This window comes from Nelusetta ayraudi, unplaced genomic scaffold (assembly GCF_046127955.1).
Source record: "Nelusetta ayraudi isolate G7.1 ecotype Tasmania unplaced genomic scaffold, CSIRO-AGI_Nayr_v1 ptg000048l, whole genome shotgun sequence".
In the NCBI taxonomy this organism is placed as follows: Eukaryota; Metazoa; Chordata; class Actinopteri; order Tetraodontiformes; family Monacanthidae; genus Nelusetta; species Nelusetta ayraudi.
The window spans coordinates 6,844,624-6,870,375 of NW_027466098.1; the positions used below are offsets into that span (position 1 = coordinate 6,844,624).

At 44.4% G+C, this 25,752-nt stretch overlaps 2 protein-coding genes across 5 annotated transcripts; one reads left to right on the forward strand and one right to left on the reverse strand.

Moving 5' to 3' along the window:
- The first annotated feature begins 3,262 nt into the window (after positions 1-3,262).
- ech1 (enoyl CoA hydratase 1, peroxisomal) lies at positions 3,263-9,750 on the forward strand. Its single transcript, XM_076035976.1, has 10 exons — positions 3,263-3,624; positions 4,932-5,100; positions 6,169-6,257; positions 6,469-6,593; positions 7,273-7,321; positions 7,418-7,482; positions 7,678-7,748; positions 7,957-8,028; positions 8,558-8,708; positions 9,275-9,750. Exons 1-10 carry the CDS (start codon positions 3,594-3,596, stop codon positions 9,377-9,379), a joined length of 927 nt encoding a protein of 308 aa, XP_075892091.1. The 5' UTR covers positions 3,263-3,593; the 3' UTR covers positions 9,380-9,750.
- Positions 9,686-25,748, reverse strand: cep295 (centrosomal protein 295). 4 transcript variants are annotated; one of them, XM_076035967.1, is made up of 29 exons: positions 25,655-25,748; positions 23,827-24,027; positions 23,417-23,541; positions 23,239-23,329; positions 23,021-23,134; positions 22,457-22,597; positions 22,146-22,329; positions 21,590-21,754; positions 21,133-21,342; positions 20,690-20,787; positions 19,786-20,010; positions 19,319-19,410; positions 18,373-19,120; positions 18,075-18,261; positions 17,272-17,478; positions 16,665-16,880; positions 16,462-16,553; positions 15,559-15,658; positions 14,800-15,015; positions 14,350-14,489; positions 13,377-13,836; positions 12,802-12,927; positions 12,276-12,718; positions 11,816-11,962; positions 11,652-11,718; positions 10,498-10,770; positions 10,109-10,205; positions 9,894-9,993; positions 9,686-9,807 (listed from the first exon to the last, which is right to left on the reverse strand). In XM_076035967.1, the coding sequence occupies exons 3-29, from the start codon at positions 23,530-23,532 to the stop codon at positions 9,766-9,768; spliced, it is 5,097 nt and encodes a 1,698-aa protein (XP_075892082.1). In that variant the 5' UTR covers positions 23,533-23,541; positions 23,827-24,027; positions 25,655-25,748; the 3' UTR covers positions 9,686-9,765. The 4 variants fall into 4 exon arrangements, with proteins under 4 accessions (XP_075892082.1, XP_075892080.1, XP_075892081.1 ...); XM_076035965.1 differs by lacking the exon at positions 25,655-25,748 and adding an exon at positions 24,351-24,891 and having other exon boundaries at positions 13,377-13,833; XM_076035966.1 differs by lacking the exon at positions 25,655-25,748 and adding an exon at positions 24,351-24,891 and having other exon boundaries at positions 10,109-10,181.
- Positions 25,749-25,752: the final 4 nt, after the last annotated feature.

The following is a 25,752-nucleotide window of genomic DNA, read 5'->3' on the forward strand; positions in this document are numbered from 1 at the left end:
CAATGACTTGAGTCTGAGCAGTGACGCAGCGTTTCGTTGCATCAGGGGCAAATACACTTTAGCAAACGGCTCTGGTCTTTCATATGAAGGTATAAAGATGACCAACAAGCACTTTAATATTTTGGGATCAGAATTTTATTGATCTTTTAAACAGGGATGCACAATATGTGTTTTTTCAAGCCGACACCGATAACTTCCTGCTTATCAAGACCGATAACCGATAACGCGTTTATGTTTATTCATTTTTAAATTTAGATTCACCTGCAGTTTCTGCAGAAAAACTGGATTGAACAAATTTTACCTGTACATTTGTCCGAAGCAAATGTCAAGACAAAACAAACAACAAAAACCAAGAACAGTTCTGTTCCCAGAAATGCACATATTTAATTTTTTTTCAAAAAAAAAAAAAAAAAAAGCGTCCGCATAAGAATGAGCACTGGATGCAAATGGCTGATATTAAATAATAATTAAAAAAAAAAGAAAAACGCTTGTAGGAGTCCACAAACTCTTCTGCATAAGAATTCAAAAAATGCACTAACAAGTATTGCAAACTGAAAAGGTTCATTGTATTCTTTATCCATACAAAAATACAGTAAAAACTGATTTAAAAGACAGTGGTTCTCAACTGGTGGAGTCTCAGGACCCACATTTTTTCCCCTTATGAAGTCGCGACTCGCGACCCAAATTTATTCCACGCCTCTTAATTTTATTCCACAAAACCGCTAGCCCACTTTTTATCATGTCTAGTAAACAAATAATAAAAATTACTGAATTGAATTGTGTGTCTTGCAAAATAAATGGCCAACATTGTTTTCTATCAATTTATATGTATGTATATGTACATATTTATTATTATTATTATCGTTGTTGTTATTATTATTTTAAATCCCTGCGACCCAATCACAACACCCACTTTTGGGTCGCAACCCACCAGTTGAGAAACGCTGCTTAAATCAATGTACAAAGTCCATCCATCCTCTGTCTAATAGGCTCCTCCTCCTAAAATTCACATTTTAAATTTGATGTGAATAGATGTAATCCAAACTTGCAGTTTGCTTTTTAACTTTATCCAATATCAGGTGGCAGCGAACATGCTCGAGTAAATCGGAGGCGCTGCAGCACAACTACAACTGCTCGGGTGTAAATAGCGTAGCTCTGCTCGTGTATCTGCTTAACGTGGCAGAAACACACACGCGCACTACACACCGATTTCTTGTGATGGATCGTTGGGTAATCGCGACGGAAACATTTGCAGCCTGGCCTACTTCCTGCCGCTCCATTATCCCTGCGTGGCCTATTTCTTTGGTTCAAGCTTGCGTGTCCTCTCGGGGTGACCGGACCAGATAGGAATACATTTCTGTAGGCTGACATCCTAGATGTGCCCACCCCATCAACGCAGTCAGGACTTATTTGCGAGGACGCACAATCAAGCAAGTTGAGCCCTGACAGGTTCGCAGGGAGAGGAGAGGCCGTTCCAGTCGGATGGTGCGCCGTTAGCCTGTCAAATCTCTCACTGCTGTGTAGTTTACATGAAGCTGAACTAGAGCAATGGAAGGGAACCCACATGAGCAAGAGTGAAAAGGTGCAAACTCCACACAGAAAGGCCCTTTGGAATTGAACTCAAGACCCTCCAGCTGTGTACAAACAACTACATTACCGTGAAATTCACTATATTAAATAAATGATGATGAGGCTGTTTACATGAATTCCTTCCAAGTGACTGACACGAACAATCAAAATCTTATTTCCATTTGGTAAGTAGTGATGTGCGAATCGATCCTAAAATATCGATACTTCCGATTTCCAAAATGTCCGTTTAGAATCGATTTCGATCCTAATGTGTCGATACTTTTCTAAGTCGCAGAGGAGAGATGGCGGAAAGAAACGTGTGGAGCTTTTTTGCATCACAGAGCGACGACGGCACGCAGGTGAGGTACTGTGGCAACACCACCAACCTTATCAAACATTTAAAAAACAATCACATCGCTCAATATGAAGAGGTGATGCGCCAGCGGAGTGAAGGAGAGCAAAGCACAGGTGGCGCTCACACGAGACAAGACGTCACTGTCTGAGTCCTTTGGAGCTGGCACTGGCAGGCAGCACCCAGGTACAAAGACAGACTCATTTAGAGTCTCATCAATGTTTATCACAGTCCCTGCAAATACTGGACTGAAAATCAGTGGTATGGCACATCACTAACACACACACACACACACACACACACATAGAGAGAGAGGAATTCTTACGTATTATTATATTATATAATATTATATTATTATTAAGTATCAGTATCGGATCGGTATTGCCGATACCAGCCTGAATTTTACTCAGTATCGGATTGGAAAAAAGATCAGTATCGACCAGTATCGAACATCACTCTTGGTACGTCAAGGGTCTTGGACGGCGTTCAAGAGCAGGTAGTAGCATTTCTACACCAAGTGGAAGCGCATTTACTATTTTTGACAAACCAGAGACCCAAGATAGTCGTCAATATACATCACGTGCAATTGAATTGAATGTTCTTATGGATTCGCTGAGAATCCGCATCTTCGGTCCGGTTTTCGCGCTGTCTCACCGCTTTGACAGCTATGTATTTCTGACCCTCTCCGGCCACCATAACACTCAATATTACATAATTCCACCTGCACAATGAAGACAATTACATTTTTTTTAAAGACCATTTGGGCGTCTGTTGTTATCACAGAACCCAAGTTACGTAAATCCTGGTACGATTGTGTAATTGTATAAATTGTACACAGAGGTTATTCAACGCACGTATTATCGGTGAGAGGTCGACGGTGCACTGTTTAGCGCCTCACAGGAAGAAGGTTCGATACCGAGCCTGGGCTTTTCTCCGCCGGGTTCTCCGGCTTCAATAATATGCGGTTGAGGTGAATAACAACCTGCACCTCGACAGCTGACATCGGTTCCAGCAGAGCAGACCCCCGCGATCTGGGTGGATGAATTTGCACTGGAATCAATCATTCCTAAGCTCTGGCGTCCATCTAGTGGCCATAGTTGTTACTTGCAGTTAACGAACAAACCATCAGTGTGGAGGAGAGTTCCGGGCGGAAGTTGTCTTTGATAAAAAGTGTAAAATATTTGTTTTAGTTTATCGGGAAATACTTCTGTCCAAAAAGCCGAACCAGCATGCAATGCAAAAAAAAGGCCGAAAAGCCTCGCACGTCTGCGAAAACACTGTTTTGATTCACGAAACCCTTTATGAATTTGACCCTTATCGGCTGCCGTATGAACCTGGTTGGATAAGATTTTTTTTGTGCTAAGCTAGGCGTCACCATTGCAACGTACAAAGTGGTGGCACCAAGTAATTTAATCAATTGTGTGACACAAGTCTTGCAATGTCCAGTGTCATTTACTGCGCATGTTGACTCCGCCTTGTATGTTTATTCAACCAGCGTCACCTGTTTAAGTGTGTCTCACATTGGAACCAATAGAAACTGCTTTGTTTCTATTGGTTCCATCCAGCTGCTGGACTGGAGGGCAACACAGTTATTTAGTTTAGTTTGTCCGCCGCTGTTGTTTCATTTTATCAAGGGTTTGGACGTTGGACTCCAACGCTACAAAGTGAAGCAATGTTGTCAGTCATTGCTGCTCTCAGCAAACGTAAGTGTTGTTTGCCCGCTGGTTGCTTGCAAGGAGATCTATTAATAATAGTAAACAGATTATTCGCGACGCGGAGAGAAGCACCAGGTGTGGCCAACATGGATAATGTCGCTGTTAGAACGCTTGCAATTGAATCAGTTTGTTGATCAGTTAGTCATGTATTTCTGTCTCGGTGCTACTAAGCGAAATGTGTTGAAGTGCAATGTAGGTGAAAGGTCAGTCTGGGTAGCTGCCTCGCATGCTAAACCTACTGTTTTAAGGTGGTGAGCTACAACCGGATTTCTAACGAGTTTCGATTAAAAAAAACAAAACGACTTGGCTTCAAATTATGCTTAAGTTCGTAAAAGTCAAAGTGCAATTTGTCAGTTTGGCCCCTCGTAGATTCGTGTTTCTTCATCTATTGTAACGACTCGCAGGTGTGTTCATGTCACCGCAGCAAGGTTAATGCATTATGTCTAGGGCTGCAACTAACGACTATTTTTGTTGTCAACGAATCGATAAGTTGTTGTTGTTTTCTATTAGTCACGATTATCTTCCATATTTTCTCCACCATTCTCTTTAACCTAATTTGCTTAAATTTGCACACCTGTGTTATACTGTTGTACTCTGACCGCATATGTTTTTAAACAAATATGCCAAAAAATAATGACGCACAAAGCTTTCATCTGTGACATAGCTGTTATATTTTTAAACGTAAAAAAAAATAATCAAATAGCTATATTAATTCACGTTTTAGAGATTACTTGCAATGTTTATCACAGTTGAATACTTGAAACAGATTGATTACAACTTACATATCGAATTAAAATGCCCCCAAATAACAATTCTGTGTTTTTGCAGGATGTAAACAATGAGCGACATTGCCGCCCTCAGCGCTCAGTACTGCATGTAGCGGCTGGAGTGTGATTCTATCATTCAGCAATTTACACTCATAATAACGCCACGCGTCCACGCCTCAATTTTCGTGCCGATCGAATTCATATTGTCGACGTAATCGATTGCGTTGACTAATCGTTGAAGCCCTAATTATGTCCATAATGTATTATGTTATGTACAGTAATGCAAGTCATAAATATGTAAATCTAAAGGCTATGAAAATGTTGAAGAATAAAGAAATATAAGGTAATTTTTTTTTTTTTTGTCTTTTTAAACTTCTTTATCAGGCATCACAGCTGTATAATATTCCTGAATAATATGTGTAAAGGTTTACAGCTAGCAGCGCAGAACTCTTGAACATGATGCACAGCTATATGGAGGTCTGCGAGTGACTCCTGTCCGCTTTGCTGCGCGCTCTCTCTCCCTCTCAGACAGGGCCCTGTGGTTGCCAGGTCAAGCTGCAGTCAGGGCCATGTCGTCTTCAGAGGCCTCCAGCTCTCCCTACACCACCCTGGCAGTCAGCCACCCAGCAGAGTTCATCACGCATGTGGAGATCAACCGTCCGAAGAAACTCAATGCCATGAATAAACCTTTCTGGAGGTGAGAAGCCGTTTGTAATACTTGCAATACCACAATTGTTTTTCTTAAAATTTTCATCAGCTGCTAAAAAGTGCCAATGTGTTTCCCCCAATAACTGTCTGAGTTGGTGCACGTGTGCGTAAACCAGTATTGAGCTGAGTTTATTCAAATGACCCAAGGCCTTGTCTTTTCTGAATGTCGACTGTCGACAGATTACGATTTAGCCTCGGGATGCAAATGATCAATTAAGTTATTAATCGTTAGTTGATTGACCTTATCGATCGATTCACAATTAATTGGTAAGTGGTGATTTTTTTTTTTCTTCCTGAGAATCTAAATTTCACAATGAAAAATGTGTAAGGAACACATTATTTTACCCTTAAATAATGTGACCGATTTTTTTTTTTACATTAGAGAACAGTAAAAACACCCTAAACCTGACTTTAAGTTGACTTCTAATGGGTCACATTTCCTTTTTTTTTAAACTTGTTTAAAAGTAACTTGTTGTAACTATATTATGACCATCACAGTATCTACAGGTGAATGTCTCTTTCCTGCCACTACACTGTTATAATGATATTAACTACCCGTGTAAAAAAAAAAATTCAATTAATTTGCAACTAACTTAATTTCATCGATTTTTGTTAACATCCCAACTTCAGCCACAACAAGGTTTTTAGAAATGTTCTCCCAAAAATTTTCAGTCAAATACAAATGTATGCTGTAATGAATTGTCATTAGTCATCACTTACATTCTTCAATTTCCTGTGTGTGTGTGTGTGTGTGTGTGTGTGTGTGTGTGTGTGTGTGTGTGTGTGTGTGTGTGTGTGTGTGTGTGTGTGTGTGTGTGTGTGTGTGTGTGTGTGTGTGTGTGATCCATATAGATACACATACACGCATGTGGTGGCCACAGCCAATCCTCTGCCTCCATCTAACCCTACTCTCTGCATCCTCTTCTGTCACAACTCCTTTTTCACTCCTTCAATCTCCAGTGTTATAAAAATGATCAATACTCTGAGGCACTTGTTATTGAAGTCCGTTTTTTCCCATTAAACTGAATGGAAGTTTCCCCCCCACCCCCTTTGTCAGTGAGATGGTGACTCTCTTCAATGAGATTGCGGATGACCCAGATTGCAGAGTAGTGGTGATGTCTGGAGCGGGGAAGATGTTTACAGCTGGTTGGTATCCAGTCATTCATACAAAATAACAATAAATAATTAAAATCTTTGCCTTCGCTACACTTAAAAATGTCAAGTTTCCATTACGTGGCAGAGGATATTTGCCTGGTTAACATTCAACAGGCAAGCATAAAAGTCAGATACCAAGGATGCATTGCTGATGCGTGCTGGCTTCATCCGCTCTCTGTGCTCCGTGTTGTGTTGATGCCAGGTCTTGACCTGATGGACATGGCCTCGGACGTTCTCCAACCAGTCGAAGGCGACATGGCCAGGGTCTCTTGGAACTTCCGGAAAAAGGTTGCGCTGTATCAGGAGACGTTCTCCGTCATCGAGCGGGTCAGTCACTGCTCGCGCTGTCCTGTGTGACATTTAGAAATCTTCTCCTTTTCCGCCGTTCCCTCCAGGTGGCGGCCACAGCCAATCATCTGCCCTCATCACATCAAACCCTACCTCTCTCCTCTGCATCCTCTGCTCCAATGCCACCTAGCTTGGCTTTGATTAAATCCCTGTTCTGTGTTTCAACACGCATCTCAAGATACATAGGTCTCCTTGCAAATGAAACTTGAAGAAGCAACAGTGACCTCTAGTGGTCTTCTCAGTGCAGCTCTCCTCCTCTCTGAACATTTGGAGTGGAGGCAGCGCCTTGTAAAAAAAAAACAAAACGTGATAACTTGGTTAAAACAGCCCTCGGAGGGAAGTGACGCCGCAAAGGTGACGTCATGAACTCCTGGTACCTTTTATTTTCTTGAATAGGTTAAAAAAAAAAAAAGTCCTATTTTGACAAGTGAGCTATTTTTTGACCACTTTTGGTTCAAATCAAATCAAATATCCTTTATTGTCAGTAAGAAAGTCAGTCAAGTACAATCAATGAGGAGTATGTATAAGTAAGACTCAGGGGAACTGTTAGGACGCACAAACTCAACCATCCAAAAGATACACTGATGAGGTAGACTGTAAATATAATAGATAAATTCCCTGTTGTTTTCACTGATTTCTCATCATGTTCCTCCCCCAGTGTCCAAAGCCAGTGGTGGCAGCCATCCACGGAGCCTGTATCGGGGGAGGTGGGTCATTATTTTAGAGTCCGTCTGGATTTGGCGCCGCACGATCTGAGAGGAAACGCATTGGGGTGTTGACTGGGTGCATCATCTCTTTGGCAGGCGTCGACCTGATCACCGCCTGCGACATCCGTCTCTGCACGGAGGACGCCTGGTTCCAGGTCAAGGTAGGCTGGCAACCGCGTGTTCGCTGGAACTGTTCCTCAAATACAGGAAATATGGAGCTTGATAAGTTAGATACACACTAATGAAAGGGACCCCCTTTTTATAGATAAAATATTCAATATTAAATCTTAATGGGATTGTACCTCTTGATTTGAGTTGGCCATCTTACAGTGTCTTCCCTTCTGGTCACTTTGCAGGAAGTTGATATCGGACTTGCTGCAGATGTCGGAACTCTGCAGAGACTTCCTAAAGTCATCGGCAGCCGCAGGTCAGTGTGACGGTGTGATCAGGGCCGGCATATTTATAAGCATTTTAAGGAAAAGGTCACCAAAAAAAAGAGATTTTGGGGTTATTTTGGATTGCATCATCATGTCAAATCCTGTCACTTGTCATCTTGTCGGTGCCACTGCTCTAATCTGTTTCCACGTTCAGTTTTGCGGAAAACAAAACAAAAAAGCCTTCATGTGTTTGTGCAGTCTGGTGAACGAGCTGGCTCTCACCGCCAGGAAGATGTACGCCGACGAAGCCAAGAGCAGCGGCCTGGTCAGGTAAAGATCCTGCTCAACTCACTCAGGCTGTAATAGTAAAAGATTAAAAAAAAAGATAGAAACTTTGGCAAAATGTTAGAGGAATGTCTTCTAGTGAAGAGATAACTCATCTCCCCACTACTATCTCATAATTTCTAATTGTGTATTTTATTATGGATGCAGTACATGTCTGTACTTTATTAAAGCAGTTCAGTCTATCCCTTTGGGATAACTTGTTCCAGCTTATCTTTTGGATTAAGGTTTTGGACGGTGAAGCCGCTTTTCAAATTTTAGTTAAAAATAAATTGATCTGAAAAAACAAAGCAACTGATGAACAATTGCGGCAGGAATCTCAGACCAGACCTCGGCAAATACCATCGACATGTGGCGATGAAGATGTTTTGGCTGCACCGCTGGGAATGTTTTTGCTTGACCTGCCCCGGCGATCCTGTCTCGGTTACATTCCCGACGCTGCATAAAGCAGATTCTCACACTCGACGGCACTCAGTCCATGTTTGTCTAACCCCAACCCCCAATGGCTCTCGTTCAGCCGAGTGTTTGCCGACAAGGAGGCCTTGATGGCCGGGGCTCTGGCCATGGCGGGCGAGATCGCTGGACGCAGCCCAGTGGCCGTGCAGGGCACCAAGATCAACCTGATCTACTCCAGGGACCACAGCGTGGCCGAGGGGCTCCACAACATGGTGAGAACACTTTGACAAACGTGTTTTTGACAAGCAAAGAGGGCAAAAGCTTTGACTTGGAAAAGCAAAAAGCACAATGAGATCAGGTTTTTGCCGTGTGGTTGAGGGAAGCATCTTCCTGCTGACCTCTAGAAAAAAAATCCCTACAATCTAAAGAACAAACAGCAGACCTTTTAAAAGGTGTGGGGTGGATTTATCCAATATACCACAAATCTTATTTGTTGAATGAACGTGGTTGCTTCACTAAAGCATTTGGTTAGCCGCCATGTTGTAGTTATTCCTCTTTTATGTTTCTGATTTTTGTTATTACTATTTTCTGGTCACCATTTTGCTTTCACTGTTACAGTGATTACATGTGGACAAAGGGCAAAATCTAATGTCGGGTATTTGACCTGTGTGTCACATCCACGTCACTTTGTTGACCTGCTGACCCCTGTTCTAAATTGTTTTGTCGTCTTTTCACATTTGAAAATTCAACAAAGACATTGTTTAAAACTTCAGTTTCGAAGCTTTTCCTCCTCTGGCAGTTTTGCTTTGACTCAAAGTGTTTATCTTCCTGTGTTCAGGCCAACTGGAACATGAGCATGCTTCAGACGGAGGACGTGCTCAAGTCGGCTCAGGCCGCCATGGAGAAGAAGAGTCCAAAGGCGGTAGTTTTCTCCAAACTCTGAAAACTCACAGGGTCTTGTGGTGGCCTTGCTTTTGCATTGTAACAGCTTCCAAACCAGAATCACATGAACATAACAAAGAGCTTTTGGATTTGTATCCAAAGATCAGTACATCGCTGCAACAGCGTTTTGATAAATACTATTCTTGATGTGTTAACTTAATCCAAGTGCGACTTCTAATTGTAATGTAACCGGTGGGGCAGCGTAAATAAAAACGTATGCATTTGAAGACATTACACAATGTAGTTGGAATTGCTGTTTGAAATGTTGAAATGACAACTTTCTTTTTAACAACAGCAAACAAAACCGTAGGTTTAAATAAAGTCTTTATTCATAAAACTCTACAAAATAAGTTAATTTTAGAAGAACTAAAAGGTTGTGAGTGTGTGTCACTGCAGGCTCGGCTTGGCACGAAGCTTCTGAAGAGTTTTCTGCAAGACATGAAAATATTCATTTAATAAGCATAATGTGTACATACAAGCTACATTTTTCTCCAGAAGGGGGTCAAGTAGTCTACCTTGTGGAACTCCTTGGCCTTCATTCTGTTTTTGGCATAAACCTCCTGTCGGACCTTGACGGTTCGCTGCTGCTTCACCTCCTCCAGCTGTTCGTAGAGTCTGCAGGAACATTGAAGCACAATTATCTTTTTTTCCCTGAGACGCACGCTGCAGACATGTTCCGTCAGTGCAAGAAAAGAAAAAGATCCCAAACTCGGATGGAGGCGCTGCATACCTCTGAGTTCTCTGGTGCATTTCAGACACGGCCAGCTTCCTCTGCTCTGTTGTGCAGATCTGTACATCAACTGCTGGGTTCAGCCTGGAATCTCCTGCTGAAAATCACAGAGACGAGTGTTTAGCAGTTACTTTTATAGTTTTATATTTATAAAACAATTTATTGAAATTATTTAAATATAATTAAGATTAAATACAATATATAAATAAAATTTACCCTTCAAGATGAAACAAATTTTTAAAAAGCTGTGGGTGCAACCTAAGACAATTTGTTTGATCAAACAGAAAATCCCTCCCTCACTCACTCCTCCGTCAGTGGAAGAAGCCACAGGAGGTGAGGACACCAGTGACTCTTCAGGTCTGTGCATTCTATTCAAAAGGATTCAATACCTTCATGAGAGGGCTCAACTCTCTTCTGTCTGATGGAGCCGGACCGCTCCGCCGAGCCGCTCTTTGATTGGACGTCGGGCTTCTGTTTGCGAGGTTCCGACTTGGCCTCGCAGGTCGCTGCCACCAGGGGGCGCCCCTTCACTTTCAGCTGCCGTCTCTTCTCCTGAGCTCTCCTGGCCTTGATCTCCTCGGCCCTCTGCACGGATCTCTGGAACAGCTCCATGCGTCTCTGCTGGTCTCCGCCCGGACCCCAGTCAAACTCCAGGAAGCAAACTGGAAGCAGGAAGTAAAGGGCAGAGATGAGACTTGAGTCACATGAGTTGAGTCACAAGTTGCACACGAGACTTGCTTGACTGATAAAAGACTCGACTTGACCTTGAGACAGATGCCTTGAAAGGATTTGGCTTTTTAAAATTAAATATTTGCATTTTTTTTGCAAGTTTCTTTAGATTAGGTTACAAAATGCGTTTTATTTTGAAACATGATTCAGGTGATTTTACAGTGCAATGCACGCAGTCCAACAGATCAACGCAGGCGGCTCGACCAAGAATAATTCAATTTGGGTTTAAGGATTATGTTGTCGATGACGCTCTGGAGAAGAGAACAGCAGTCTGCAGACCAAACATCAGTGACACAACCAACACAACTTCAAACTTCACCCATCACTACAAGACCCAACAAAGAAAGGAAAGCTACTTTAATGCAACCTCTTAGCCAAATTACAGTTGTTAGAAAGCTAATGCTTGCTAATAGTACATAGCTTAAACTTAACATGGCTGTAAAGCCAAGTAAAGTGTCTTCTCAATAAAATGCACAATAAAAGTGTCTCTTCTAACCTTTGCTGATATAAATGCTAATATTAAGCCATGTTAAGTTTGACAATGTGCATAATGTCAATGTAACGTCATAGAAAGTCATTTACGTTTGATGTGGAAACTGGGGTAGATGATCAGATTTTTGTATGACTTGACATGCTTGATTCTCGCCAGTGTCTTGAGACTCGCTTGGGACTTGAAGGTTAAGACTTGCACATGTGTGACTTACTCCCACCACTGGTAAAAGGGGGGTAGTTGACATGTCAGGCATGCTGACCACTGAGGGTACACAAAGAAAAAACAGGTTGTTTTTCTTATCCAAGTGTTGTGCAGTTTTACCTGGTTGGTCTTTGTTCCCGTCCAGCAGGTTCTTGTCCTGGAGAACAGAATCCATCTGTACTTGATTCTGCATCATCATGAGAGTGGGAAGGATTTATTTATGTATTTATTTTTTTTACAAAGTTAATTCTTGCTGTGTTTGACCCAGACTTTGTCTTAGTCACCTCGGTCTCCTCCACTGCGTCTGGATCTTTGTCTCCCCATGTTGCCTCCTCGGTGACGGTGGTCTCCAGGTCCTCCGCCGTGGTGTCCGTCACGCTCACCAGCGTGATCTGCGACTGCTCCAGGATCCCCTTCTCACCAGCAGGTTCCTGTGAGATGAGGTTCAAAGGTTCATGGGAAACTCGCGGTAGAAATAAAGCAGGGCAACAGCAACGTCTTGCCCCCTGGAGGACCTCATCGGCAGCCCGAAGGCCTGTTCTAAAATACAGGACAAGTCATTAAGCTGCACCTAAAATTCAACTTTATCCAACCTTGTGAAGTCATTGTTCATAATTTGAGTGTCTTCACATAGATCAGTGCCGTTAATAATCATAACTGAGAAAGTTTGTGATTTTAGAATCAGGTTCAGAAAGGTTGGCGACTCCTGCAATAAAACAAGCATTGCCTTCATGACGAGCGTACCATCGATCCCTCCGAGACGGGCGATGCGCTCCTGAAGCTCGAACCCAGCTCGCACTTCGCTTGGCCGGCGGAATCGTTCTCCAGCGAGTGGCCGCGGACGGCGGGACTGGTCAGACTGGGACAGACAGCGTCCACCTTCTCGGTGGTGAGGGACGGCAGGAGGACGGAGTCCTGGGACTGCTGCTGGGAGCTGAGCAGCTGGGACAAGGAGTCCAGGGACAAGGAGTCCAGGGAGGCGGCCACGCTGCCAACCGGCTCCTCCCTCCTGAAGCGCTCCGGCGACAGGTCGGAGTGGGCGGAGTCATCGGAGACGCTGCTCCTGAAGTCGGCCGGCCGCTCCACCGGAGACTCCTGCCCCGGAGGGTGGAAGGTCACGGAGGGGTCGGCCGTCTGGTTGTGGGTGACCTCAGCGAACAGCTGATGGAAAGACTGGGAGGCGGAGGCTGGGGACGAAGCGAGCGGTGGGTCAGCTTTGGCTCGGTGGATCCGCACTCACAGCAGTCCGACACAACTCTGGACCTCGTACCTTCAGTGGTCGGTCCGAGCGGGTCTGTGGCACCGGGCCGATGCTGCGGACTCGGACCTGGGACTGGGGCGGCGAGGGACGACGAGAGGTGGGACGGCGCTCCGAGATCTGCACGGGTTCTTTCACCTACGAAACAGGAAACAAGCAACAGGCTGAAGCAGCCGTTTCTTTACCGCGTTAAGAGTTCAACAATCTGAGGGGAAACTATTTTATCTGCAGCACAACCAAACTGGAGTCAGGAATAGTCAGACCACTGAGCCAATAGTGGATGTTGACACTTTTAATAACAATAACCAATGTTATTTCCCACATGCTTATTTTTCTCTCTACTGAAAATGTATTGAACAGTGACCCCAAAGCCAAGGTACTTTAAAATATCCTCCACTTTTATATTGAACTGCACAACGTTGTTCAAACGGCTCCACTGTAATTCCTTTTAAAAGAACTTGTGGCTTTTAAAGCAACCAGCATGTTTTTCCAATGTACAAATGTAGTGAGTAAAAGTAAAAAGTACAGATACCTGAAAAATACACTTAAGTACAGTAATAAAGTATTTGTACTTTGTTACTTCTCACCTGAGCTCCCGCTGATGTGGCCAGCGGACTCGTCCAGCTCTCCGACCAGCGCCACCATCAGGCTCTCCTCCGGAACCTCTTCCAGCCAGGTGCTCCTGGGCTCCTGCGCCGGGTGGCCCGGGTGGTGCTGGTTCTGCCCGCCGCTCAGCCAGTGAGCGGCCGACTGCTGGCTGAGCTGCCCCATCATCCTGCTCAGAGTGGAGTCCCAGTCGCTGTGGACGCCGCTGGACGGGCCGGCCAGGCCCGGCAGCTGACCGATGGAGGACGAGTGAGCCGACGGCTGGCCGACCAGCTGCTCCATGGCCGCGTCCCTGTGATCGGCGGGCAGGAAGGAGGACTGGTCGGCCGCGTAGCCAATCAGAGGTCGGAAGGAGTCGTGCCCGTGGCCCTCGGCCCGGGAGGCGTCGTTGCCAGAGAGCGCCTCCAGGTGGCCGCTGCTCTCCCTTCGCTGGGACACCTGCTGATGAAAAGAGGAGTCATCAGGAGAAGCTCAGTTGATCTTAATTACGTCTTGTTGAAGGTGGTGGTCGATTTTGAAGAAGACACGGCAACATCAAGTAGTTACATTTGAGATCTTTCACCCCCCCTCCTGAGCTTGCCAGTGAGCTACAGTGGCCTGCGCACTCAAACCTGGACGCCTGTTCCACCTTCTTCTTCAATGGTTTGTTTGAGCATGCGAGCAGTCACCCTAATTCAGAAACGTGCTGTCAGGCAGCTTGATTGTCCACACCAGGCTTCCTTACGAATATGACAGTGCAAAATGGCAGCTAACTGGGAGCAGGACCTTTGCTCTATATTCTATATATACACTGTATATAAAAACTGTTTTAAAGGGAGCAAAACCAAATTACTTTACTTTCACTTTTAACTTTATGTATTTATGGTTGTTATATTAAACTTGTACCAATATAAAAATCAAAAACCGAGCCAAATATTCCACACTGGACCTTCAAAGTAAAGGCCACTAACTAACCAGGCAGCTCTCCTGAGTCCCTGCAGCGTGCGACACCGGCGACAGACTCCCAGAGACTTCGGCCCCGCCTGCCCCCTCCGAGGGTGAAACCAACGACTGCTGAGAGAGTGAAGATCCGGAATCCTCCGCACGAGAGCCTCCTGGAAGAGAGGTTAGTTGGTTTACTATCTCGGCACTCACGGAAAGACATGGTGTGACTCCAGTCAGTGACTCATGAGGAAGGAGGAAGGAACTCAAATACTGATAAAACACGAAAAATAACCAACTAACTAACATGTTTTAATAGTCAATTACAAATGATTATTTAAATCAACATTTTAAATAACTAACTAAATAACTACTGGCTCTTATCCATAGAACCACTTGACTTTAAGAAATAATATACAAGTAATATAATATAATAATAAGAAGAAGAACAATGATGATGATAAATGAGTTGAGGTAACGCACCTGTGCTTCTCCCAGTGGCTCCGAGGGAGAGGTTGAGCTCTCTCGTGTATCTGTCCACGATGTCCTGGATGCTGCTGTCGCTGAACAGAGACTCGGCGGCCCGACCGGGACTCTGCGTAGCCGAACCCTCCTCGGTCAGGAAACTCGGGGTGGAGGGTGAGGAGACTGGGAGGAGGGCCGCTCCCTGTCCTTCCACGCAGCGCCTCAGGGATTTATCTGAGGAGGAGGAGGAGGAGGAGGAGAACACATGCAGTTGCTAACAGCGCCGGGTGCGTGCAAGATCAAGATTACATCCATTTATGCCACCGTTTACAATTCACCATCTACACATCTGAGCGCAGTTTGCTGTTGTCTCACCGTGTCATCCTTGAGCGCTACGCTAAGTAGAACCTTATGTGCAACACGTCTGTGCAGCAGATAGGAGTGTAACTGCAAGATCAGAACTAACTAGGAGGGAAACTCGTACTGACCTTTTGTGGGTTAAAGGTTAAATGTGTAATATTTGGAGATTTTTTTTTAAGAACAAACAGTGACATCAAGTGGTTACATTTTAGGTTGCAGCGCTTTGTCCACTGAAGTCTCCTTTGGGGACTTTCTTACCCTCCTTCTCCTGTGCTTGCTGGTGAACTACGGTGGCCATTCTTATATACATATAAGAACTGTTCTAAGGGTAGCAAAACTAAATCTTACACACTGGACTTTTAATTTAATCAACAACACTCCAACAAGAGTTTCCAACACATCAGCACCACTCCTCACCTGTACTTTGGTTTTGCTCTGGATCGGTGGTGACGTAGCTGCCGGAGGAGAGGGTGGTGTACACGGAGACGCAGTCGGAGTCATGAGTCCGGTGTGCAGACTGACACACACGAGCGTGCACACAAACACACACAAAGTCATATACTGGGTTAGACGACAATATTGTAGCGCTCAATTTTCGCACTATAAATACACTAAATTTCTAAATTAAACAGCTGAATCTAAATCAGTATCTTCATATAACCTTTGTGGCCTCTCTGAATCCCTTCAGTCAGACGTCGCTTGAAAAACAACATCCGCACAAACCTGCCGAGCTCAGTTCAAGTGTAGAAACCCTCATGAAGTGCACCTTGATAAAGTGCACGTCAGGGATGTTCATTTTACATCACTGCTCTCTACACAGTAACACATACGCACAAGAATACAAGCATGCGAAACGCACATTCAGGAACAAACACTCTCCTACACAAACAAGAAACAAAAAACACACACACACCTGCCGAGCTCAGCTCAAGTGTAGAACCATCATGAAATGGACTTTGACAAAGTACAATTCAGGAATGTTCATTTTACATCATCGCTCGAACACACACACACACACACACACACACACACACACACACACACACACACACACACACACACACACACACACACACACACACACACACACACACACACACACACACAGCTTCTCATGCGTAATCAGTGGCGGGTGTGCGGCCCGGCTCAGATTTGGCTACTTCTCATCATTGATCCACAACATGTGAACCTCAGAGGGAAGCACAGAGGGAGGCACCACCATGGTGCTGCACCGTCCTCTTGTTTTCCCTTGAAAGCAGAATTTGCTCTAAAGCAGCTTTTTTTTTCTTTTCTTGCGTCAATCTTCTGCAGACTGCTCACCTCTGCAGGAGATCTGCAGCTCGTGAACGCAGGACCAGAGTAGTCGGCTCCTCTTCCAGAGTCAGAAGAAAGCGAAGACATTTTCCTGGATTCTGGCGGAGGAAAAAGAAGAGAACGTTCACCTGTGAGCAAGACATCCTGTTTTAAACTCTGGCTTTTTAAACAAAGTGCAGTAATGATCCTGCTGCTTTCCCGCTACACACCCGTCTCGCTGGGGTGCTGACATGCTTCCGCCTCCGTCTGCCACCTGTCTTCCAGGTGCCTGGATCTAGCCGAGCTCGTCCCAGCGCTGACCGAGCCTCTGGTCATCTGCTGCCCCCTGTTGGACAAACCGAAGCTCTGCAGGGTTCGGTCCGAGGCGACGGTCGGCAGATCCCAATCCACGGTGTATGAAGGAACCCTCATGCTGTCCTCTGGGCCTGGAGACAAACATTTCACAGCTGACCGTCTCAGTGTGCAACTTAGAGTGGATGAGACCAATAATTGAAGAATTAAGTGTTTCAGAATTTACTGCAACAATCCCAGAACAACATACATTTTCAGCAGAGCCTTTTGAGTTTACTAAGCACTATCCTCTTGAATAAAAGGGGATTTTAAATTGTATATATTTATAGAGAAAATATTGAGCATTTATTTTGAAGGACACAAAATTAAATAATTGATCTAATAGACCAGATAGAAAATTGACTAGTGTCTTTATTTCTGTGGCATAAATTTGGGTTGCGGCTTCATGATGAGGAAACGAATGTGGGTCCTGAGACTCCACCAGTTGAAATCCACTGGTCACGATGTTGAGGGCTGATGGCGAACCTGCAGCCTGGCTGACGTTGGCAGGCGTCTCCACCTCCTGAATGACACTCAGTTCGTGCTGTTCCGTCATCTGCTCCGCGGTGGCCAGTCTGACGCGGGTCACCGGAGGCTTTGCGGCTCGTGGGGGAGAAGAAGGGGAGGAGACTGTGGGGAGGGGCAACGCAAGGGAGGAGGGTCCCGCTGGCACATGACTGGGAAAGACGGGATCTAAAAGCATAGAAAAAATATCAAAAAATCATTTTAAAAGAGAGGTGAAATTCAAACAAGATATTTTGATTGATTATAATCAGTTGCAATTAAAGTTCAGTGTGCAATATTTGGCTTGATTTATGATTTTTATATTGGTAAAAGCTTAACATACTGCCCATAAACACATAATTACAACTCTATGCTCACAGTACAAGAAAAGTAATTTGCTTATCCTACCCTTAGAACGCTTCTTATACAGGAACATACATAGATCGAGGGTCTTGCTCCTAGTTAGCTGCCATTTTGCACCACCATATTTCTAAGGAAGCCTGGTGTGGACAATCCAACTGCCTGACAGTGGGTTTATTAATTAGGGTGACTACTTGCGTCGTTCAAATAAATGAACAAAGAAGAAGAAGGTGGACGAGGTTTCCAGGTTTGGCTGTGCAGGCCACCGTAGCTCACTGGCACTGAAAGACTCCGCAATCTAAAATGTGACCACTTGATGTCGCAGTTTCTTCTTCAAAATCTCACCATAGTCTCACACTTGACCTTTAAAGACGAATAACAGTGGCAACTGAAAAATTCATTACAACTGGACTGGCGTCCCCAACCTGTTTGATGAAGTGAAGTGTCTGGGATGTTCTCTTGGCTGGATCGGGAGCCTCCTCTCCCGGGATGCTCTTCCAAATGTGACAAACTCCCTCCGCTGCTGTCCTCTATGGCCCTCAACAGAGTAGCCAGCAGTTTACGGCGGGTCCGACCAATGGGCTCAGAAACCTCAGTGGCACCTGGAGGCGGCTGGAAGGAGACGCAGAAGAGTTTGTTGAAACCCAGCAGCAGCAGCCGCCACAGCAGGATCCTCCTTCAGCGATCACAGAAAGCAGGGAAGCAAGTTTCCCCCTCGCGTACCTGGACGTTCGTCTGCATCAGCGCCTGCAGCGCCTCCCTCTGTCGCCTCATCTGCTCCATCTCTGCCTCCTGCCTTTGCAGCTTCTCCAGCTGCTCCCTCTGCTGCAGCAGCACCGCCTCCCTCTGCTCCGCCACGCGTCTCTGGGCCTCCCTCAGGTCGCGCCTCTGAGTCTCCACCTCGTCCTCCGCGGCCGCTGGGGCTCTGCCTCCAGAGCCGCTGTCGAGGAGCGAGCCGGGGGTGGACTGGAGCGGGAGATGCGCTGCAGCTGGTGTGGGAGGTATCGGAGAATCCCCGGTGAAGGCCGAGGGTCTGACTCTCTCTTGGAGATGCTTCGTCACCCTCTCCATGATGTCGTCCGTCAGAGAAGAGACGTCTGGGCTCTGGCTGAGCGTGCTGCTGGAAAACGACAACTCTTCGTCCAGCACCGGGCTGGCATGCAGGCTCGCACCGGTGCCGGGAGGGCGGGGAGGTGAAGCCATCCTGTCGGACGCTCGGGTGGGAATCCCCACCGGGCTCCGCGGCCTGACGTGCACCCAGTGTGGCGCCGCAGGGGTCGCCGGGAGTTGCACAGCGGCGGGAAGAAAAGGGGGAGGAAATGGAGGCTGTGGGATGAGGCGAGGCAGTGGGGGTGGGAGTGGAGGAGGAGGAGGCGGCGCTGCTCTGGCGGTCAAGGTGTAACGAAGTTGGAGAGCTCGCTTGTATTCCTCCAGGCGCTGGCGAGCCACTTCCACGGTCCGCCGGTGAATTCTGAGAGAGATTCGCAGGCTTTAGAGTTGGACACATTCCATGGACACACACAAAAACTGAATAATGTGCAACATATGAGGAGAGTCTCATTCCATCGACTATAGAGTGCTTCATAGGAACATTTTTATAGTTTTTGTTAATTAAAATAAATCAAAATCATTTACATTAAATTCAAATTTGAAAGAAATGTTTAAAAACCTGTTTTGTTCAAGCAGTCGCTGCTGGTATTCTTGCAACTGTCTGGCATGCTCATCCTCACCTGCAGGGGGCGGCGGCTGTAGGGTGGGTAGCTGTAAAAACCTACATAGTCACTGATGTGTGCAGCTGAATGCAGATTTTGATATTTTAAGCTATGCGACAAATACAATAGCACTGCAATGTATTCATGTAAAAATTTTAGATGAAAAAACAACAACTTTGTTAAGATTAATGCTGAACATTGTTTTTGTCCCCAAGTCACTCAGTGCGTTTACATGACACTGGAGAAAACCAAATTATTGCCTCAGTCTGATTATGTTCAGACAACTGAATTGCATGTAAACGAGTCAGTCCGACTAAGATCGGAGTTGGAGAAGTCCGATTGGGACGCTGAGAGCAGGATTAAAACGGCACGGACAAGGTTGAAGTTTCTCTCCGAGAGAGAGAGAAGCAAAGTGAGAGCTCACCTCAGCGACTGGGCCAGGTGAGACTGCAGGAACTCCCTGGAATGGCGCCTGTGGCTGCCTGCGCTGAGCCTGCTGCTCTCTGGCTCGCACAGCAGCTTTCAGATGTTCCCTCTCCTGCTGGGCCTCCAGCAGCATCTGCTCCAATTTCACCCTCTGCTCTTCCAGCTCCCGCAGCAGAGCCACCTGCTCCTGCTTCTGCCGCTCCAGCTCCTCCTCCTGCTGGGCCTCAAAACGAAAAGGAAAGAAACAGTGAACATCATGAAGAAATTGATGGATGGAAACTAAATTGAGGTGAATCAACAAAACACTTCAACAACAGGTGTTTCTATCTACACATCAGTGTTGTGTGAACACCAGTATTCTCAGAACAGAACTTCTCTGCAGGACATTTCTGGCAGCTCACAGTGAGAACTCTGCCATTCTCAAAACTCCAACCATACGTCGTGCTTTGCTTCAACCGTCTTTACTTCTTTTTAAGAAATATAAAATGATTTGAAAATCTGGTCCCAAACAGATAATCCAGTGAAACTGCATCTTTCTGCATCTTTCAAAGCAGGTCAAAAGAGAGTTGACAGCACGCAGCAGTAGGCAGTACTAGTAGTACTGTGCTCATTAAGTAAGGAGAAACACCTGTACTCATTTACTCTGGCCAATCAAAAAAAAAAAGGTTCGCTTACGTTAATTTAAATCAGGCTGATGAGAATCAACTTATCAGCTGCACACATTTAGAAATATTATCATGAACAAGGTGCAAAGCTGCTTCTTAAAAAACTCTGTGGTTGAATTGTCTGTTCGTGTGTGCATTTCATTCAGGCCGAGGTCACACTGAAGGCCTCACATGCTGCCACTGGCTGCAGTCAACCAAAAGCCATTTCTGTTTTCCAACATATAAACGACAACACACCTGTTTCTCCTTCTCTTCTGCAAATTCCTGAATTCTCTTTGTGGGAACGTCTGGAACTGGAGAATTTGCTGCAGACACCTGCTTGGTTCTCTCCAGTTCTGAAACATCAAAAACAAATACAGGATTCTAAATTAGTTCTTTCCTTCTTTCGTTTGCTTTTTTTTCACCATCTTCTTCTTCTCAATTGTTTGTTTTCAACAGTTTTTGGCTCTCAAAATCTGAGTGTTGCGCAGTTAAATATGTGGTTAGGTTCAGTGGTTAGCTAGTTAGTTAGTTGTGGGTTTGATTCCCCAGCAGAAGGCCTTCCAGAGTGGAGTCCAAAGAAATAAGAGGCAATTAAGTGAAAGGCAAAGCCTTTTTGTTTTCTGAGTATCTGAAACAGTCAAAAGTTTTGTTTTTTTGTTTTTTTGTTTTTTTAATAGGAACGCTGAGTGCAGACTTACCCGGCGCGCTGGGAAACAGTTTGCTCTTCTCCACGCTGGTCAGAGAGCCTGTGTCGATGGATGTGTCCCGCTCTGGGATCTCGTCGGTGAGGACGGCCGGTGGTTCGGCTGCAGAGGCGTGACTCGGTTCGGTCCAGTCATTCCTCTGACTCCTGATTCGATCCAGGAGTTTCCTCAGCGCTTGCTTGTGTGCAGGTTTAGATGGCTTCACTACAAAAAAAAAACCAACAAACTTAAGTTTCAAGGAAAGCTTTCTTAAAATATTCACAAAAATCTGTTGATAAGTTTGGATGATTTTTTTTTTCAATTTTAATAAAAAAGAGCAACATTTGGCAACAGTCTACAGGAATGCAATACCTGTAATTAAAAGGAAAACAATGCAATAATACCTTGCTCATTATGTCAATAACAAAGTCATTCAAAAAACCATGAAATCAATTTCTTTTTTTTTTGCTACCTTGACCAGAGATGTCTTGCTCTACATGTCCTTGTTGAGTCTCAGGATGTGTGTTTTCTTCTCCTTGTGAGGGGGTTTCATCGAGTGTGACGTTCAGATCTTGGTCCTGGACGGCTGGAGACAGAGCTGGCAGGGGCTTGGGTACCAGCTGGACCAGTGTGTCACCTTCATGCCCAGAGACAGTCAACAGCAAGAGACTTAAAGGTAACAATAAACAACAACGTAACACAATTACAGATCTCAGCAACATTATCTACAAAGTATACTTTGTTCGTAACTTCATGTCTGTGAATCTGATGACACCAGCATAATCCTAATTGTGAATGAGTGAAAAACACTGTTCATCTATCTGCTGCAGAGCCTCTCATGGTCCGCAAGATACTCAGCATGTATCCCCTCTTTATGGTTATCAAGTAATCAGCTTCATTTTGGCTAAAGGTCAAAGCGGATTGGCTGACAGCGACCACTTTAAGAGGTTGTGGCCCGCAATCTGAAATTATTATGCATGTGAACCATGGCTTTATTGATGGAGTCCTCTGACTGATGTGATTCCTACCCCTCTCTCCAGTGTACACGTCTTCCAAGGCAAACTCCATCTCCCTCTGGAAGTCCTCCCTCGCTTCCTGCCTCATGTAGAGAGGCTGCGGGATCCCAGAGGGCACCGTTGAAACCTGCTGTCTCTTCCTCAGTCGGTCTGCCTGGTGCATGTGCTCCAGCTCGTCCAGCAAGCGCCCGTGATCCTGAAGGAGGTCATCAGAGGCAGATTGAACAAGATTCCTGCATATATTGCCATGAAAGTTTCCCCGTTTCCTAAAACTTTCACACTGAGACAAGCCTGCAGGTTTGTTGTCTTCCGGGACCTGGTACCTGTGTGAGATGTTCCCGCCTCATGGCCTGCATCCCTCTGTGGCGAGCCTTCTCCAACTGCTCCCGTCTCCTCCTCTTCTCCTCCTCCTGCAGTTCCTCCAGCCTCCTCACCTCAAGTTCCGCTCCCTCTTGAGCAGTAGGCTGTAATAATAAAAATAACAACAATAATAATAATAATAATTATACATTTTATTTGTAGAGCGCTTTTAGAGTCCTCAAAGACACTTTACATAGAAGAACAGATGAATAAATAAAGTTAAAACATGATTGAATAAAATTCAGTTTAGAAACTTGAAAATATACCAAACAAATAAGTATATCAAGGATGTGGAGTGAAGTAACAGAAAACAGGGAGGTGAGTAATAGTTGAAGTGTAAACACAAAAAACAAACACCTAATTAAACATTAAAAGCTGTTTGAGAAGGGATTTAAAAGATGGAAAGATGGCAAGTCAGAATAATCGCTGATGTTAGGTGGATGTAAACACATCTGTGTTACAATACATTGCTAGAAAGCAGGATACCATTGGTGCCATTGGGTGCACAGACTAACCAGGAGGCTCACCTCATTTGATTCGACCTCTCTTTCCACTGTCCCCTCGGACATGTGGTAGTGCGTCGTGGCGAAAGCGTTCAGGTCAATTTTCTTCACAACATGTTGCTTCTTGGTCTCTACGCTCTGATTAGAAATCAAATAACATTCAAACAACAACTATCTCAATGCCAGCAGAGTAAACAAACCTTTGAGCAATCACTGGAAGCCACTCTGCAATATTTACTGACCTGACTGGGCTGTATGGTGAGAGGAAGGCTGGCCACTCTTGCCGATCTTTCCTTCTCTGCCTGCAGGGCCTTCTTTCTGGCATTGATCAGTCTGGAGCAAACAGAAAAAAACAAAAGCCCTAATGTTACAATGGCAGGCTCAAAATAAACGTGACTGTCTTATGATGCGGCAGCTCACCGGTTTTGTCTCTCGTGGTCTTTAAGTCTCTGTGATTTGAGCTCCTTCAGTGCGTCTTTATAACGATCCTTTGCCTTGGTGTAATTCTCCACTTCCTTTCTAGCGATAGCGCCCATATCAGGTTCCTTCAAAAAAAATTCCACACACACACACTTGATGTAAACAGCAGTTATCACTTTGTTTCATTATAGTGAGATATACATATATATATATATATATACATATATATATATATATATATATATACATACATACACACACACACATATATACATATATATATATATATATATATATATATATATATATACATACATATATATACATATATATATATATATTTCGCTTTCAGATGTTACCATCAGTAGAAAATATTCATGTGAATTCCATAGGAAATATTTGGTTCTTACATTTTCTTTGGCATCCCTGTGTCCCTGCCCAAGAAGCTGCAGGCTCTCCTGGTACAACTGCTGCAGATGGTGTAGTTTCTCCCTGTGCTGTTGTTCCCATTCATCGCGGAGCTCCTTCTCCAGCCGCTCCAACTCCCGTTGCCGCTTCTGCTCAACCTCTTGGCGGATGTGATGCGCAAACTCCCGCTGCTGCTCGCGCACCTTAGCAACAAAGGAAATACATGGGTTCGATCTACTTTCTTTCCACCCACATTAGTATTAATACAGTTCTTATGTCTTGATGAACTGAGGTGGAAAAACATGACGTGTTTTCTAGTTTTTATTATGGAAGTACCCGGGAGAATTCCACCCTTAACACGTAGTAAAAATCCAAACCAGAACACTGTGATTGTTTACCTAACCCTGAGTAAATAAACTCTCTGACATTCGTACATTATTGAACATCCCCTTGAAAATACTTTAGAACTTGTTTCACCTCGTCGCACACATAAAAGTAAGCCTAAGTAACAAAGAAGAAAAGTCACCTGTTGTAATCGTAATTTTCTTCTTCTGTCACATTCCTCTCGGATTATTCTAGCCTCTTCGTTCGGGCTCGGTCTGAGTCGAGTCACTTTCTTCTTCATTTTCTTCAAGCGACGTTATTAGCATTTCACAAACAAAAAAAGTGACGCGGCCGTGGCAATTTAGCTGGTTAGCCGTTGCTAACGTTGATTAGCTTAATTGTGTTGCAGGCGCTCACTAACACCAAGCCTTGGATATCGCAGCATGGTCATTGATTTGTGGCCGTTAACGGCGACAACCGGTTGAAAAAAATCCAGGAGGGATACCCAATGAAGACAAATTATTTGTTAATAATCTACATCCCATGCCAACACAAAACTGAGTGTACGTTTATTGTCATGCACGTCATATCCGGCGGTTTAAACAGGCCGCCGTGCCTTCCTGTTAAAATCCCCCCGAGTTGTTTCTTTTGACAAAGCATGGTTCCTACCCACAGACATGCAAACTAGACATTCATGAAATTGCGATTTAAAAAACAAACAAACAAAAAAGCAACAACAACTTTAATCAATTTTGTAGTGCATCCAACAAGAAATAGTGGCGTGTTACCTTATAAAAAAATTACTTAATGCATTTAAAAAAAAAAAAAAATAATAACAATCATAATAAATTATCCATGTACGTTATAAACACCCCAGTACCGAGTGTTGTAGTATGCAGAAGAATACGTTTGATTTCTGGGCGCTCTAAAAGTGGAGTTTATACATTTCAATTTATATGTAAATATCAATTTTCAGTCGTCGGACGCTCGGCTGCGTTTTAATGCGAAATTAAATTTGTCCAACAGTTTCTTCTGACAAAAATGATTTAATGGCATGTTGCGTTTTTTGTAGTAAGCCAGTAATTCAGAAAGCTCGAATCTGCCAATATCTTTCAAACTTTACTTTAGCAAAGCCTCACCACAGCAAATTTGGCAGCGACTTTTCGATTTCATACTACAAAACCTTAAAAGTAATAGAATGGTCAGTACCATATTCTGTCTTTATTATGTTTTCAATCATTGTATCATAAAAAAAAAAAACAGCACAACAGAAAACTGGATTAGAGCGCAGTGTTGCACTATATCAGCAGGTGGTGCCAATCAGGTGCTAATTAGCCAAAGCCTCTCGACTAAAAAAAAAAAAAAAGTAGAAAAAATAATTTCAACAAATGGGGAATTCTTCTCTCCCCCATCGACCCACAACAAAAACGTAAACGAGATTAAAAATAATAATAATAATAATAAATAAATAAATTACGTTCTAACAAATTAATTCAATTTCACGACTTTCCAGTTGTGTATGTTTACTTGGCGCTGTCACCGTTTGTCACTCACACGCTCGCCAGTCGTCGTTGGCACATCGTCAGTTCCGTCAGTTCCCCCTT